We start from the raw sequence: 16,212 nt of genomic DNA, 5'->3' as shown, positions 1-16,212 counted from the left end.
CATGTGGTCACGCAATATTTATCTCGTCACGCAACGAATATTGACAGGTTGCTTCACTTGAAAACGGAGATAGTGATAAAACCAATCATTGAAACGTACAAAAAAAGTTTCTCTGGAGGAAGTGAAGGAAAGTAGGAATTTAGTTTCGGAAATTGTGGTAATCACGTTACTTGAAAATATCGTTGATTAATTATTTGGAAAGATGTAAATATCGTCATGTAAGTAAGTCACGTTTACTTTTTTTACTGACATCCAGATACCGCTTGCTGGAGGCAAGGGGGCCGGTTGCTGGAAGCCTGGCTAGCGCGTTGGTTAAGAGGTATCAAAACCTATAGGTTTCCATGGTATTTAACGCTTGTTAGCGCTAGCCATGCTTCGAGCAACCCCGGCCAGAATGTTGCAGGACGCTTTTTGTTTTGTCAACACTGTCCGAAAAGGCGCGCAGAAGCGAAGCCAAATTTGGCGACTTGGAAAAATAAAGAAACCGAAACATTTGAAGCAAATTTCGAGTTTATAACGTGAAAGGGTTTAATGTTAATTACTGGTCAAGTAACAGGAATTGACTTTTGCAAGTATGGATACTTGAAAATGCGAAATGAAACTTCAACTTCTTGACGACGTCAAGGTCATTGACCGTTGTTCCCAATGGTCAAAAAGATTATTTTTAGAAGGGTGGCACTCAATTCGCGAACCTAATTCCATTAATGAACACGTTTACATTCCGGACATTTACAAGGCCCTTGGAAATCCCAAGTGACGTTTCTGCGGCTCTTTTAAAGCACTCATTTGTATTCGTAAGCCATTTTATGCTGAAGGAGGTCATCGTATTTTGACCGAAGTGTCCTTTTTACATAAGTTCTTTAGTCAGTGACAACAAGTTTTTTAATTCTTTTTATCATGCCTGACTACAACTACGGTATTTTTAAACTTCAATCACCCAAGAAAAGTCTACTATTCGTCTACACACATGACTAAATTTGCATAGCAAAATTGCATAGTTACATTCCGGTGAACTACACATAAAGGGCCGTAAATCGGTTTTAAAAGTAGCTGTATGGAGTCATTTAATGCAGCTAACCCCAATTAAGCTTTTTGTAATGAAAACGCAAAGTTGAACCATTTTTAGGCTGAAGCTCATCCATTCCAACCGGTGCGCGTTTGTCGTTGATGTAAATCATCCAGTAGAACTTTTCCGCAGGTTTCTGCTCAACTTCGCAGATTGATGTGATCATTCGACCAAACGAAGTAGAACGGGTAGTGAAGTCGTAGCAGGCATGTTGTGTTGCGGCCTCTTTCAGGATGTCATGCGCATTTGTGCCATTCTGTACTTCGACACAAGCCGGTGGTGGGAGGCTCGTCGGAGTTGGTTTCTGAGGAATCTGATTCTCGGCCTGGTTTAATTGCTTGGGAGAACTGTTTTCATCAATTTGAAGCTCAACACAGACGTTTATCATCTGTAGAATGAAAGAAGCAGTATTTGAGAGATGAACCGCAAAGAAATTTCTGAGATCAATCACTGAGGACTGTGAAGAAAAAGTAACCAATCGGAGCTCAAACGAACTCCAGGCGGCCGAGGAGAAGTACGTCAAAGGAAACGCGCCCAAGCGCGCGTGCGTGATAATTGCTTACTGACTTTACGACCGACGGAGTAGAATAGTAAAAATATGTATTTTTTGGATGGTGACAGGGGGATTCTTGAAATAATCAGAAAGCTACTTTACAGGAGTCGGACCTTCGGATGCTCCACCACGGAGTCGATGGTCCGTAGCTTCGACTTATGCGAAGGAACACAGGGATTTTTGCCGAGCATCGCATTTCCGCAATCGAAAAATTCATTGATCTCTTTATCACTTAGGTTAACAATTCCTATCTCCTCCATTAAGATAGAATAATGGAATAGCAAAGCCAAAGAGTGTTGTAAGTTGCGTGATCAGCAGCCGAACCAAAGAATTGGTTTTCAGAAGGAAAGAGCTGGTTTCCGCGAAAGAGTGGTTTGAGAAACCAGTATGATTTCCGTGACATCATGCAAAAAGGGCGCGAAAAAAATTACACGGAAGACTCTGAAGACGATGTTATTCAAATAAGCTAGTTAAAGAGTTAAGACCCCCTATGGACCTCCTTCATAAATGGCGGCTAACTGAATTGTTCTTTGGATGTAATGCGAAAAAGCCTTCCCAGCCTCGCTAACGTGAGGAAAATTCAAAAGCACTTGTAAATCAAAATGAGGCTAGCATGACTAATAGGCCACTTTGGAAAATACCGTAATACTCTTTGTTTGTGCCTCCAAATTTTGCATAAGCACTGTTTTTGTTTTCTCTTGGAACCATTGTACAATAGAAGTCCCAAGAGAAACTGCAAACAATGCTTATGCAAAATGTTGGGACAAACAAAGAGTATTATAGTATTCTCCGAAGTGGCCTATTAACTAGATACAAAAGAAGAAGAAGAAGAAGAAGAAGAAGAAGAAGAAGAAGAATAAATCGGCTGCCATTGATGAAATTGACCGATGGGGGAAAGTTGGAAGAACATCCTTTTTGTGTCATGGGAAACTACTTTACTATGTCTTGGGGGATCGCTCTAATAAATCGGCGCACGCTTCTATGACAGTAATTTCTTTCTTATCCTGCTATTTCGGAAATTATCAAGTGTCTCTTCCCTCCATACCTCTTTTGTTTCCTCGTCTTCTCCAGTGAAACCTGCAACGGGGAAATACAGACTAAAGTCAGTGTTAGTATATTCCAGTTTGTAAATGTCAACGTCTAATTTCGTAGCTTATTCCTCTCTTTAAAATTATTTTCGTTTTGTTATAAGTTGCAGGACTCCGTTAATAATAGTACTATAGCGATGTGTCTCGTGATGTCACCCATTGTCATCAATAAGCCAACCAGAACCTAATTGGCTGTTGAAGCAATGGCTTCTTTTGTTCCTTGGTTGGGAATTTTGAATATCAAAAGAAATGTGACGTCAATGTTTGTAAACAAGAAATATCGCTACATGTTATATCATTAGCAAAGAGTTATCCTGTAAAAGAATTTGATTGTGATTTATTTATTCAGTTAGTTAAAGCGGTTTTCAAATGAGTGTCGTAAAACCAAAACCAAAGTAATTACCTTGACCAATCAAGAAGGACGGAGACAATCCAGTAAACCAATCAAAACTCGAAGTAATTACACGTAGCCGACACAAAGCGCGGGAAAATGTGATCGCGCGAGCGACAATTGGTTTTGGTTTCACTTCTGATTGGTTGAAAAAATGGCGCGAGAACTTTGAACCAATCATTGAGTGAAGTAAATGCAAAACCACAGCAATTCGCTAATTATTTTCGACACTCAATTGAAAACCGTTCTAGTTAGTTACCGTAAAGTTCCGATAGTAAAGACCCCCGAAAGTAGCGACCCCCCGAAATTAACGTCAATTTTTTGTGGCCGCTAGTAAATCCCGAAAGTAGCGACCCCCCCCCCCCCCCGAAAGTAACGACCTCCCGAAAGTAGCGACCTTTCCCCCCGCCCCCCGAAAGTGGCAAGACCAAGTCTTTTAAACGGTATGCTCTCAATCAATTGTCAAAATTTTAATTTACAATAATATGTTCGTGCAGTTTAATTTACGACAAGGGGAAGCTTTATGCCACCATTCGTCCTTGACATCAGTTCACTGATGTAGCGATGAAAGAACTACCGTAAACCGGTATAATTTCGTATTAACAACAGGAACGTTTCTTCAAATTGAAATTGAAAACTATATAGTTTTCTATATACGGTTTTTTGCTGTATCTATCATTGTTATCTCCTTTTTATGAAACACGATCTATACATATGGAATGCAAATAAAATGTTGTTCTTTTTTAAATTTTATTTTTATTTTTATTTCTATTTGAAAACGATTTGTGTTCCCCGAAAGTAGCGACCCCCCGAAAGTAACGACCCCCCGAAAGTAGCAACCCCCAAAGGCTAGGCTGCTAATTCCGAAAGTAACGAGGGTCGCTGCTATAGGAACTCTACGGTAGTTAGCTTTCTTTTGAGCGTGTTATTGCATGGGGCGGATTGGCGAAAAATGGTGAAATGTGATTAGTAATAGGAGCGCATACATGATTTCTCCGAGTAAGTAGAGGAGACCCATGAGCGGGTCTTTCCACACCATTTTTGTTTCCAATGCTGTAAAACCATTATGTTGGCATTTAGTTATTACTTAATGCGTTGCTAAAATGTTTGACGACGCCCTTAAACGTTACGCAGTCCAAAGTATTAGAGGGTGTTTCGTACAGCAGTGCATTCACTGACCTGAAGTCTTCCGCTCGGGGCAGGCTATATGCTGCACATCATATGGCAGAGCTCCAATTAAAGTTGGCAACACATTGATTGTAGATAGCAGATTAATAAATGATCCATCGGGGTTCTGACGAGACAGAAGCCAGCCCATGGTCTCTGGACATTTGGTTGTCATGACGCCAGCTGCTAACAGGGCCTTTGTGTGGCGAAAGTATGACGTAAGATTTAGAACATCACTTATGTATCGCCGGTTGGAAAGGGGCGGATTATTTAAATTTTAGGGGTAGGGGTGGGGTACGCAATCATAATGTCTTCGTCTTCGGCGCAAGGTGGGGGTTGGAGAAAGAAAAACATTGATGGCAAAAATACTAAAATGAAAATTATCCGGAAATCAGAAGAACCTTAATTGACCTGATTTCTGTAGAAATTGCGAGCAAAACTCCACAAAACCAAACGAAATTTATTAACTTACCGTAATAACCTTAATAAATTCTCAACCTCGGATAATGAAATTCTCGCTTTCTCATTGGTTCAATGGATCTCGGTTATATAATTAACAATTATTCCATAAGCGCGCGTTGGATATGAGATGGTAAATAGCCAACGAGGCGCGTAGCGCCGAGTTGGCTATAACCAGTCTCATATCCAACAAGCGCGAATGGAATAATTGTTTTATTAAATTCCTTCAACTCCAAAAATTTGGAAGTACCAAATACGAGCGGAAAAAGCGAGCAAATCCGAACGAAATCGAAAAAAACTTGATGAAAACTGATGCGATGTTGTGTAATACCTTGTTGTCAGACAGACGCAGGCTCATCACAAAAACATTTCTTGCCTTTTCGCGTACTTCTAAACGTCGGAATTGATCCAAACTTTCCACAAAAAAAGTTTTTTTTCTCCTTTTTGGCTTTATTCAAAGAGTAATTTCGCATTCCGGCGAAAACATTTTTAGTTTAGCAACGCTTAACGCAATCATTTACCATATAAGGTCAAACCAAGGTATATGAGCTGATAACCGAGATTGAGTGAACCAATCAGAGCACGCGAAATGCATTATCCGAGGTTGAGAATTTAATACCTGCGTTTGACCTACGCGCCTCGCGCCTCGTCGGCTATTTACCACCTCGTATCCAACGCGGGCTCATGGAATAATTGTTAATTAACCTTATATGAGTAAGCGGATATGGAGTCAGTTTGGCCCAGTGACGGTTAGTGAAAGATAGGGTGCTTGCTTTCAGATCCGGGGATCCCGGGTTCAAGACCCCATTTGATTACTCGTTGGATTTGATCCTGGTAGTCCCTGGTTCAACTTCTCGGCTGCTCTTGTAAGTAGCCAACTGGTTTTCCTCCGGCCACCAGGTCATTTCCGTGTTGTTGTCTGCCTCCTCTTCAAAGTGAGTCTAAGAGCGAAGTTGTTCTTATGAAAATTAGTTTTCATTCATATTTAGAACTTATTACCATCACAAAAACTTCGCACTAAGACTCGCTTTGAAGAAGAGCCAGGTATGAGCTCGGTATGGCCTATTGGCCATTAGTCGAGTCTTAAACTTTATTCTTCTGTTCTCTTCGTTTCATTGGCCCGCAAAACCCCTGTGGGGAGTGGCATTTGAGTATGTATATATGTTTAAGTGGATACTTTGTTAAGACCTTTCCGCTTCTTTGCAAATTAAATGTTTTGTTTGTTTGTTTTGTTTTGTTTTACGAGACATCTGGTTTGTCTCTTCTACTGGGCAAACCTGCCCAGAGGGAAGGAGCACGAACAGGACTCGAGGTCCTATGCGAGGTGCTCCACCCTACCCTATCCAGACCAGAAAGAGCAGATCACAACACCGGGAACTACATGCCCCCAATTCGTCCCAAACGGATTATGCGCTTCCTCATTCGTATCATCACACCGCAGCATCATTGTTGTTCTTGTGTTTTATTTGTCAACTGTACTCACCTGAGCAGAGAGGGCTGCAGTGACTTCATTTTCTCCAAAACTGCTATCGTTCATTTGACGCTTCAGGATTTTCTTACTTGCTCGTTTAATGGCCAGTTCGACACTACTCCTCTCGTTCTTCGTTTCCTTGATTCGTTTGCCGCTTTTCAACGATTCCCGGATACACGACAAAGCTAACACTTGCATTGCTATCGTGTCATCGCTCATCGCTGTTGTGTCATCGGCCGTTTGATTCGACAAAATGCTGTCTGTGATTTTCTCGACGATGGCCTTCCTCTTCTTTTCCAAATTCTCTCCACTACTGCAAAGCGCCAAAACCGCGAGGCTGTACTGGAAAGGATGAGAAAATTCTGCCGGCTGGGGATATTTGGCCAGTTTGGTTCGCAAGGCTCGAAGCAAGTTGATGTTGTAAAAGTTCTTCGGGTCTCTGCAGGTGGACATTGCACCCAGGATATAATAGGCAAGGCGGCCCCCATTTATCGATCCCAATTTATTCTTGATGATCTCAGCATTCAAGTGCTCGGATCCGTTGTCCACGTGATCCCCGATCAACCTCAAGGAGTGAAACACGATGGCAGACACGTGTCCCTCTCCATAGGTGCCATTCTCATCTTGCTGTTTTCTCAACCAATCAGCCGCCCGAAAAGCGCCACGCGTAAGACTTGTTTGCAGCAGTCTTGAACCTGTTAACAGCAAAAAAGATATCATAATAGTAGAAAAAATCATTTATTACTTCTAGGCACTATTTACAAAAACAGAGCATTTAGTATCTACTTATATTACAATAGTAAATAGTAATCCTGATAGTGAAAAAGGAACTCTTAATATATCCATCGTTTAACAAACAATATGAAAAACTAATCTTAAAATCGTGACTTGTTCAATTATAGTAATATGTTAAAAATCTAAAGACCTATGTAAAATTTATACATTTAGGGGGCGTTCGATTGACCCTATTCCGGAATAAGAGTACGTGGAGTGGTGATTAAAACGGTATGTTTGGCGCATTTTGAAGCTCCAAGGATGATAAAAATATGTTTAAAATAGCATTTTAGCAATTGTTTGACAATTTTAAAGTGAATCTCCGCAAAAACGAAGGATTTCCAACTTGTATTCCACGTATTCCTATTCCGGAATACGGTCAATCGAACACACCCTGAGCCACCACTCAAAAAAATTTCTAAAAAGGAATGTTTTAATTGACTTCTGGAAAATTTATACGGAGTCAATAGAACGCAATTATAAGGTGGTCTCGCTCCCTTTTTTTCCTCCGTTTACCGTCGTCCGACCGATCCACCTTTTTGAGTTAAAAAAAGAAGAACAAAAATTTGAGAAAGGTAATGACTAAGGCCCGTTTCAAACGTCGAACTTCACATGTGTCGAATCTAATGCAAATGAGAAAAATCTATTGTTTTCGCTCATTTGCATTAGATTCGGCACTTGTAAAATACGACGTTTGAACGGGCCTAAGAGGGCATCAAGTTCATAAGTTGTACAAACTATTTAACAATTATTCCATGAGCGCGCGTTGGATATGAGATGGTAAATAGCCAACGAGGCGCGTAGCGCCGAGTTGGCTATAACCACTCTCATATCCAACAAGCGCGAATGGAATAATTGTTTTATTAAATTCCTTAAACTCCAAAAGTTTAGAAGTACGAAATACGAGCGAAAAAAGTGAGAAAATCCTAGCGAAATCGAGAAAAGTTGATGAAGATGCGATGTTGTGTAATACCTCGTGGTCAGACAGACGCAGGCTCATCACAAAAACATTTCTTACCTTTTCGCGTATCTCTAAGCTTCGAAAGTCATCTAAACTTTCCACAAAAACGTTTTTCTTTTGCTTTATACCGAAAGAAATTTCGCTTTCTGACGTAAACGTTTTTAGTTTAGCAACGCTAAGCGCAATCATTTACCATATAAGGTCAAACTAAGGTATATGAGCTGATAACCAAGATTGAGTGAACCAATCAGAGCACGAGAATTGCATTATCCGAGGTTGAGAATTTAATAATATGTGATATCTTCTTTCAATGAAGATTGATTGATTGATTGAGTAAAAAAATATTTTTAATTTAATCTGAATCATTAACATTGATTTTCGCCCGTATAGTTTCAACTTCAACCCCAGGGGATGGAAGCCGAATAACTGGATCTCAGTTATTCATTATTTCTTCCATTTTTTAACGAGTTACAGTAAAAACCCGCATACAAGAACACCCATTTTCGGGGTTCAGGCTGATTGGGTTCTTATAGTATCGGGTATTTTAGGTGAAATCAGCCTGAAAGTGTTCTCAATTTTTTACTTCTAAATTTTTCATGTAATTATAAGACTTTTAATTCCAAATACAATACAGTTGTTGTACATTTGCTATACACAGCAAGTGAAATTACTAGCATTTATACAGATATCTTAGTGCAATACCACAGTAGAGCTACAGACACTGTTTGTTCTATTAATTGAAAAGGGAAGAATTTTTATATATAAGAACAATTTTCAATATTCAGGCTGAATGTGTTCTTATATATATGCTCCTTTTTTACCAAAATTCAGTGTATGCGGGTTTTAACTGTATTTGTGATTCATTACTAATGAAAATTTTGTTCGATATTCTTTTTTCCGTTTCTGTCAACAGAAACCGTAAAATTCTATATTCCGAATTTTTTTCGCTAAATATTCTTTATTCGTTTTCCTTTTTAAGCCGTTATTCATTATTCCGCTTCTACCCCGACAGAGTAAACGTGACACACTTCCGGCAGAAGAGGCTTTCTGTAAAAACATGTTAACACTACTGAACTCTCTACTTGTTTCTGTTCCCTGCCTCTCAACGGTTTCTGCAGCTTGAAACTGTTTTTTTCCCAAATTGCTTCTGGTTTTTTTTATGTCCTTTTTTTGCTCCGCCCGACCGAATCAAAATTACGAAATCCTTTGACCTTAAACGTGCATGGGACCGCCTAAATGGAGATGTTTTAATCGACTTCTGGGAAATTTGCACCAAGTCATTAGAACGCAGTTGTATCGGAAGTCACTGAGTGGTACGGCTTGAACTGTTAACCTTTGCCATCCTAAAAGTGATAACAATCGATTTTACTCTGTGTAACGCCATACGGGTTTACCGTGAAAAGTGGCTCTGGTTACGTTTCCAGCGGCTGAGGAATGCTCACGTTGTCAAAATGCGAGTACACGTAAACATTACTTTGCAGGAAATTGGAGACCTGCAATATGTACATTCTCTATTTTCGAATTCCCCATAATACACTTTGTTTGCCCCCCAAATTTTGCATAAACTATTGTTTTCAAATGCTCTTGGGGACACTGCATATTCCCAAGAGCATTTGAAAACAATGGTTTATGCAAAATTTGGGGGGGCAAACAAAGTGTATTATGGGGAATTCGAAAATAGAGAATGGCTAACGATGTAGTGTGTCAGCAAGTTACATATTTGGCTTTATTGCTGAAATGTGGTTTTCCCCACATTTTCAAATATTTCTATATAAACCAGGGGTAGGTTCGAACTTAAACAGATCACGAGGACAAATCTAGCATTGTAGAGAGTCTGACAACGTATAAAAAGCAAACTGATGAAATTTGCCTAATCACCTCAGATTAAGGCATTATAATGAGTTCAATTAAAAGTAAAAGTACTCGCCATTCTACGAGAGAAGTCAATGGCATTGCGTAACTAAGGGCATGATTGCAAATGGTTACCGTAATTTGCTTCACCGAGAAAGGAGGTCGTAAAACGACATACAAAGAAATCTGAACATAAAGCCATTCACGTGATAAGATAAAGTGGTAATCAATGTAAAAAGATTTTGTTTGGAAACATTGGCCACTTCAGATTGTTGAAGGTCTTCTGTTCACGTTCCACACGAATCGGTGAATGTTCAGACAAACAGATGATGTATCTAAAATTTGCTGAGTCTCTTGATTAATTAAGTTGCCTTTTTCCTTACCACAAAATCCTTGAGCTTGAGAGAATAAGATAAGAACCATAGAAAAAGTTACCAGGGGACACTTCATGGCTGCGCCGTTTTCATGAGATATTCTCTTACATCAACTTTGACCTAATCGTCGGCTTGGGTAACAGGAACGCAACGCTATCGCATTTCTGACTCTTTTCTGCTATCCAGAGAATCTACTTGGGGGGATTGGGTGAGCAACCAAGAGGCCCTGCCAGGGGGTGGGGGCGGGAATGTGGAATTTTTGCTGTGTCATGCACATTGCAAAAATGACATTTATTGTTCTGCTTAGAATTAATCAAAACAAATTAAAATAGTGTTCATAGGGGGCTGTCGCATAACTGCAGCAAGACGAGCAAAGCGACAAAAAAACACCTAAGTGTTACGTAGCTAAATGAACACCGCAAGATGTGTTTTGAGTCTCCTAATTTATAGGGGACAGGAGCAGGACTGAAAAGGGCGGGAGCCGACGGGAAGCGAGAGGTTCTAACCCCCCTGTCCCCCACACATGAATGTGCGATTGCGCTGAATATAATTTTGTGCTTCCGGGAGGTGAATATCGGTGTATAAAAACCTAGACGAAGTCGAGGTTTTTATTCACCGATATTCACCGAGCCTGAGGTGAATAATTGTTTTAGTAGAAATGCATGTGTTACGATGGTGACTCTTCTGGTTCAAACAAAAGAAAATTGTTTATAGCAAGAGATGATACGAGGCCATCGCTTGCGATAGGCTGGAAAGACAAGACAGACTGTGGTATAGTGTAATGATACAAACACCGGTAAAAAGTATATAGTTGTTGAAGTTCAGCAGATGTGTTGTTGCATCATGCTGGATTCAAGGATACATAAATCTCTGCAGTTTATTGTCTTAAGGTGAAAAGTGCATTTAATTCAAACGCGACTTTCGCAACAAACTTTAAAATAATTTTTTTGAAATTCCGAGACATTTCCCAAAAGGAAGGCTTATTGGAAGTTTTTTTTTTTCCTTTTAATATTTTTAATATCATGTCAAAGTTAAAAACGGCTTGCCCGTTAAAGAGGAAGTACATAGCAACAGCAGATTCTTTGGACGATCAATTCGGAACTAGCCTGGGACAAGGCTCCGCTTTTGGGGTTATGGAGCGTGGTGAGTAGAGAATTGGCGTGAGAAGGTTTTGTCCTAAAAGCCGGAATCCGGAATCACAGGTCATTGTTTTACCAATACAGAGAGTAAAAACTTTAAAACATTCATAAAAGCTAACCTTAGGCCTAATTAGGCCTAAACAAACGTTTTTAGGCCTAAGGTTAGCTTTTATGAATGTTTTATAGTTTTTACTCTCTGTATTGGTAAAACAATGACCTGTGATTCCGGATTCCGGATTCTGGCTTTTAGGACAACCCCGTGTGAAGTGAGTCGAGCTGGAGACTACTCGGAACAAATTCAAGAAAAAAATTATTCAAGAGTCGGCCCGCCTCATTTTAAATTTAAATTTCATTTTGTTTTGCCCTCGCCAGGTTTTGGCCTCTGGAGGAGGCAACCTAGAAGACACCGCGTAAAAAGGGAAAATATGTAAATTTAGTTCTACGCGAAGGGGTTGCCATCAACCGAGGGGCCTTCTTCCATGATAGACTCTATCAACGTTGCACCATTAACGATCTTGGTTGTTGCTATTAAATAATCCGTGGGGCCTGAAATAGAGAAAAAATGAAAAAATAAAAAAGTTTAACATAACTAGAATCGTTAGGCTTTGAGGAAAACATGAAATTGCTAAGCTGCGTGAGTGGGTGAGTGGGTGGGTGGGTCACGCATGGACCGTATGCGTTGATGGTTAAAAGGAGCTCGAAGGCCAAATGGCATCGGTGGGTGTGTCACGCGTCATGGGTCGTGAGTTTTGTGGGTTACCCTGGAAGGGTAAAGGAAGGATTTGTGTAGAAGTTAGGGTTAAGGTTAAAAAAATTAAAATTTTAAAATTAAAATTTTTTTAACAATTTTCAAAAAATTTACAAAAATGGCTAACGGCCAGACTTGTGTATACATTTGCATGGTATATTATATTTACAAACACCGACAAACTACGACACGATCATCCACGTCAATTCTGTCTTCGAGCTTGCGCTGAAAGTGAAATTAGTTCAGTTTTCACAGTTTCTTACACAACAACAACAACAACTTATTTGAACACTCAACAGGGTCCGTAATTACTGATAAAAAACAGTCAGGAGCTCATCAAATGGAGCCTTTATCTAGTTATTCCTTGAGTCAACCCTCTCCCGAGTATACATATTTTTAGAACGGCTTTTTTGCGAGAAGGGTCATATTTCCACGCCTCGCTGCCTCACATATTTTGTAAAACTCGCTAAAAACAACGAAAGGGATTACTGTGCAAGTAATTTCAGTTTTAGTTATTATTGATTAAAATGGTTGGTTATTGTTTGCAAGGCTTGTTTGTTTACTGCTGTAAGCTCAGAGGTGCTTGATCACTGTAAACTGTATACATTAATGACGATTAATTTTGTACTTTATGCAGAAGCATAGTTATTTCCATATACACTATATTCAATATAGAAAGCGGCTTTCTGGGGCTAGAAACGGGAGCTCCGCTTTTAGGCTTGGCTATAGCAAATTTAAGACAAAAGCACTGTCATAGCTCTGTTTTGATATAGCTTTAAACGTTGAAACTCCCACGAGAGGCGCTCTACTAATAACTATACTCGGGAATGGGATATTCTCCATTTGAGGGCTCCTGAAACAGTGTTTTCCTCGCCCCATTCTTCTCGCGCGCTGGCGGATCTGCCGCCAGATCACTCGCTCGATGCCCCATACAAAGTGATCCTGCTCGCAGGGCAACCCCAATGATTATATAAAAACATATATGACATAAAAATGAAAAAACAGTAAAAAGTAAATTGAACGAACCCAAGAGTAAGAATCTGGTATCGGGTTTGTCCCCATCAGCGTCAGAAAAGTGTCTATGTTTAAACCATGTCTTGCGGGAAAATACTATAGACCAAATATTGCACCCAATTCAAATCTCTTTGGGTTAAAATTCTTGCATTATAATGTAGCATTCACATCTAAATTATGTGGAAATAACTGAACAAAACGTTTCTTTGAATTAAGCTAGGCAAATTGGTGTATTTAACAATTATTCCATGAGCGCACTTTGGATGTGAGGTGGTAAATAGCCAACGAGGCACGTAGCGCTGAGTCGGCTATAACCAATCTCATATCCAACAAGCGCGAATGGCATAACTGTTCTATTAAATTTTCCTTAAATTCTCCTTAAATTCTGAACTGTTTTACTTACAGAACGATAGGATGTTTGTTGTCTCCGTTTTTAAAAACGACCGACGCAATCAGTTTCCATATAAGGTCATTACGGTGTATGAGTTGATAACCGAATTTGCGTGAGCCAATCAAAAAGCTAGAAATGCAATATCCGAGACTGAAAATTTACTAATGTTAATTTTCCCGCAAAACTTAGTTTAATAATAGACACTTTTCTGACGCTGATGGGGACTAGGCCAATTTGGGTAAATAATACTCCTGGGTGATGGGCGTTTGTCACTACAAGAATGAAAAATTGACAAAAGGAAAGCTTAATTAACTCACTGTTTTCCTGTCGACTGAGGAACCGTAGTGCAGATATCTCCGCATGCGTACAGCCACCAACAAAATAAACGAGAGTGACTTTTGATGGACTGTCAATGGAATTCTCCCCACCAGTGGACGTCCCTAAAAAGACAAGTAAAGGCACACAGGCTACGCGTAAAGATGTAAACGGACAGAACGTCGTTTTTGAGTCAATGAGTTAATGACAGTAGGGAGCTTAAAGCACGTGCGTTTTTGAGACGCGGACGGCAACCGGAAGACAGCATTTAGCGTGCCAGGACAGTGGCGTCTCCCAGATTTTTATACTTATCATCTCTAATGGAGAAAAGATACTCAGCAATTTAACTGTGGTTGTGTAAAGACAAGTTAAAAGTGAAAACAGCTCACTTCCGGTTGCTGTTCACATCTCAAAAACGCGCGCGCTTAAGCTCCCTAGTAACAGCAAGGAAACAACCCTTTCATTCTTACGATCGAAACGCTCATTCTCCCAACCAGAATCATAGAGTTCTCCATTGGGTGGTCAGGAGAATTAAGTGTTATGTCAAGATCACACCTCTACAGCTGATAATCATCTTCATTCTGAATACCTGTCTGACTGACATTTTATTGAAATTGTGAAGAGAAATTACATATCGATCACTCCTCGGGGTCAAAGGGGATGGAAAAGAATACGGAGAGAAAGGAGAGCATGAATAGATTGAAGTTGCTGAAGCGTCCAGCGTTGGAATAAATTATAATGAAAGTGGACACTTATGAACGGTCAATAATCAGCTAAGTGAAAGTCTATAAAAAACGACGAGTCGAAGCGTATTGTATACACGTGTCACAAACTCACTTTTCTGAAGTCCGGGTGGAAGACGTTGGATTTCTTCAATTGCTGGTCCTGGAAGCAATCGAAGAACCTGCGTAAAAATTGCAGCTGAATGACTGTGTCATGCACCGTAAGAGTTCTTTCAAGGCTTTTTCCTTTTTCAGGCCTCGTTAAGATGTGTGTGGAGGGGGGGGGAGGGGGTAGGGGGAGAGAACGAAATAATGGTGATAAGGGAAAGCTCATGAACATTTCAAAGAAAAAGCTTATAAATAAAGTGAACTTCATACACAGAATGCATAAATTCGGGGCCTATGAATTACGACTTTGTGTCTACTAATTAGACTCACTAGCCTCAATTATGGAAGAAATTATTTTAGTTTTGAAAATCTAACGAGGTAATTTTGGCCAATAAGCACAAAGATAAAAGAAAACTTTAACAAAGGCCCTTTATAAATTCAGAGCACAGTCAAACCAAGTCGGTTTACTAGCAATGAACTTCAATCAACAAGCCAAACATTTATCAGGGTGATACGTTAACGTTGTGTTAAAGTGCCCCTAACCCCAAAATATTTTTTTCGCTTAAATGAATCTTTGCACCTGTTCGAGACGCATTGCGGCCATTTTTTCCTTTTTCTAACAAATCCTGCCATTTTATAGGCTTCGAAAGTTGCGAAAATCCAAGCATCTTGTGTTCACGACCGAGTGAGAAGGGGAGTGGGTCTATTCCTGATATGACGTCACAATCTACTTTGCATGCATTTTTACAAAGAGTTAATGCAATGTAAATCAGCTTGTGACGTCACATCAGGAATAGGCCCACTCTCCTTCTGACTCGGTCGTGAACAAAAGATGCTTGGATTTTCGCAACTTTCGAAGCCTATAAAATGGCAGGATTTGTTAGAACAATGAAAAAATGGCCGCAATGCGTTTCGAACAGGTGCAAAGGTTCATTTTAGCGAAAAAAATACTTTAGGGTTAGGGGCACTTTAAGGATTTAAATCATTGCAAGTGTGCACGTTATTTAAGCAGTAACGAAATGAAAGTCTGAAAAAGTCGGGCTTAAAAGGGATTCGAACCCAGAACCTCTGCGATAGCGGCGCAGTGCCCTACCAATAGCCCATTTCCGAGTTGCTGTTTGCCTCGGTTTCAAAGCGAGTCCTGGTGCACAACCATTCAAATGGAAATGAGTGGGGTATTTTCATGCAAACTAAACTCATTATCATTTGAACTCGTTTTGAACCAGAGGCAAACAGTAACTCGGAAATGGGCTATTGAGCCATCAACCCAACTTGTAAAGAAATCAAATCAAATTCAATCAACTCATATCAAATCACTGGTTGGTTTTTGAGGAGGGGGCAAAAACCGGAATACCCGGAGAAAAACCTCTCGGTGCAGAGTAGAGAACCAACAAAGAGGCTTTTCACAAACTGATTTCCAAAGAAAGGGCCTTTAGTTAATAGAGTTGCCCGTGGCATCGCACATGCTTTTCCTTGTGATTTCCATATTTAAAAGAATTGGGAATAATTGAAAGCTGCACCATTATTCTTTTACCTCTTCCAGTCCTCGCCAGCCTTGTGGCCGCGCCAAAAACTGAGCAAGCCGTACAGTCAACGGTGCATATCCTGAAAACACATAGG

At 40.0% G+C, this 16,212-nt stretch overlaps 2 protein-coding genes across 3 annotated transcripts in view; both read right to left on the bottom strand.

Moving 5' to 3' along the window:
• Positions 1-503: 503 nt before the first annotated feature.
• Positions 504-10,316, bottom strand: LOC137974863 (cobalamin binding intrinsic factor-like). Its single transcript, XM_068821857.1, has 5 exons — positions 10,165-10,316; positions 6,208-6,890; positions 4,278-4,461; positions 2,665-2,696; positions 504-1,454 (listed from the first exon to the last, which is right to left on the bottom strand). Exons 1-5 carry the CDS (start codon positions 10,229-10,231, stop codon positions 1,074-1,076), a joined length of 1,347 nt encoding a protein of 448 aa, XP_068677958.1. The 5' UTR covers positions 10,232-10,316; the 3' UTR covers positions 504-1,073.
• Positions 10,317-10,923: 607 nt separating this feature from the next.
• The window catches only part of LOC137976158 (vacuolar protein sorting-associated protein 33A-like), a 19,443-nt gene continuing 14,154 nt past the window's right edge, over positions 10,924-16,212 (bottom strand). Inside the window, exons 14-17 of one of the 2 annotated variants that reach the window (XM_068823450.1) lie at positions 16,127-16,212; positions 14,600-14,666; positions 13,765-13,887; positions 10,924-11,840 (exon numbers count right to left, since the gene is read on the bottom strand). The exon at positions 16,127-16,212 is cut by the window's right edge and continues 16 nt beyond it. In XM_068823450.1, the coding sequence (XP_068679551.1) occupies positions 11,734-11,840; positions 13,765-13,887; positions 14,600-14,666; positions 16,127-16,212 (383 nt within the window). In that variant the 3' untranslated portion in view covers positions 10,924-11,733. The remainder of the gene's footprint in view (positions 11,841-13,764; positions 13,888-14,599; positions 14,667-16,126) is intronic. The other variant, XM_068823451.1, reaches the window with a different exon arrangement.

This window comes from Montipora foliosa, chromosome 11 (genome assembly GCF_036669935.1).
Source record: "Montipora foliosa isolate CH-2021 chromosome 11, ASM3666993v2, whole genome shotgun sequence".
NCBI classification, from domain to species: domain Eukaryota; kingdom Metazoa; phylum Cnidaria; class Anthozoa; order Scleractinia; family Acroporidae; genus Montipora; species Montipora foliosa.
The sequence above is the reverse complement of the archived record's forward strand: the minus strand, read 5'-3'. Positions and strand labels throughout refer to the sequence as shown.

Bases quoted from the DNA above. Each gene is read 5' to 3' on its own strand.
- LOC137974863 (XM_068821857.1), bottom strand. From the start codon at position 10,231: ATGAAGTGTCCCCTGGTAACTTTTTCTATGGTTCTTATCTTATTCTCT. The intron at 6,891-10,164 runs GTAAGGAAAAAG...TGCTGTTAACAG, and splicing joins TCAAGCTCAAGGATTTTGTG to GTTCAAGACTGCTGCAAACA. The intron at 4,462-6,207 runs GTGAGTACAGTT...CGCCACACAAAG, and splicing joins CTGCAGCCCTCTCTGCTCAG to GCCCTGTTAGCAGCTGGCGT.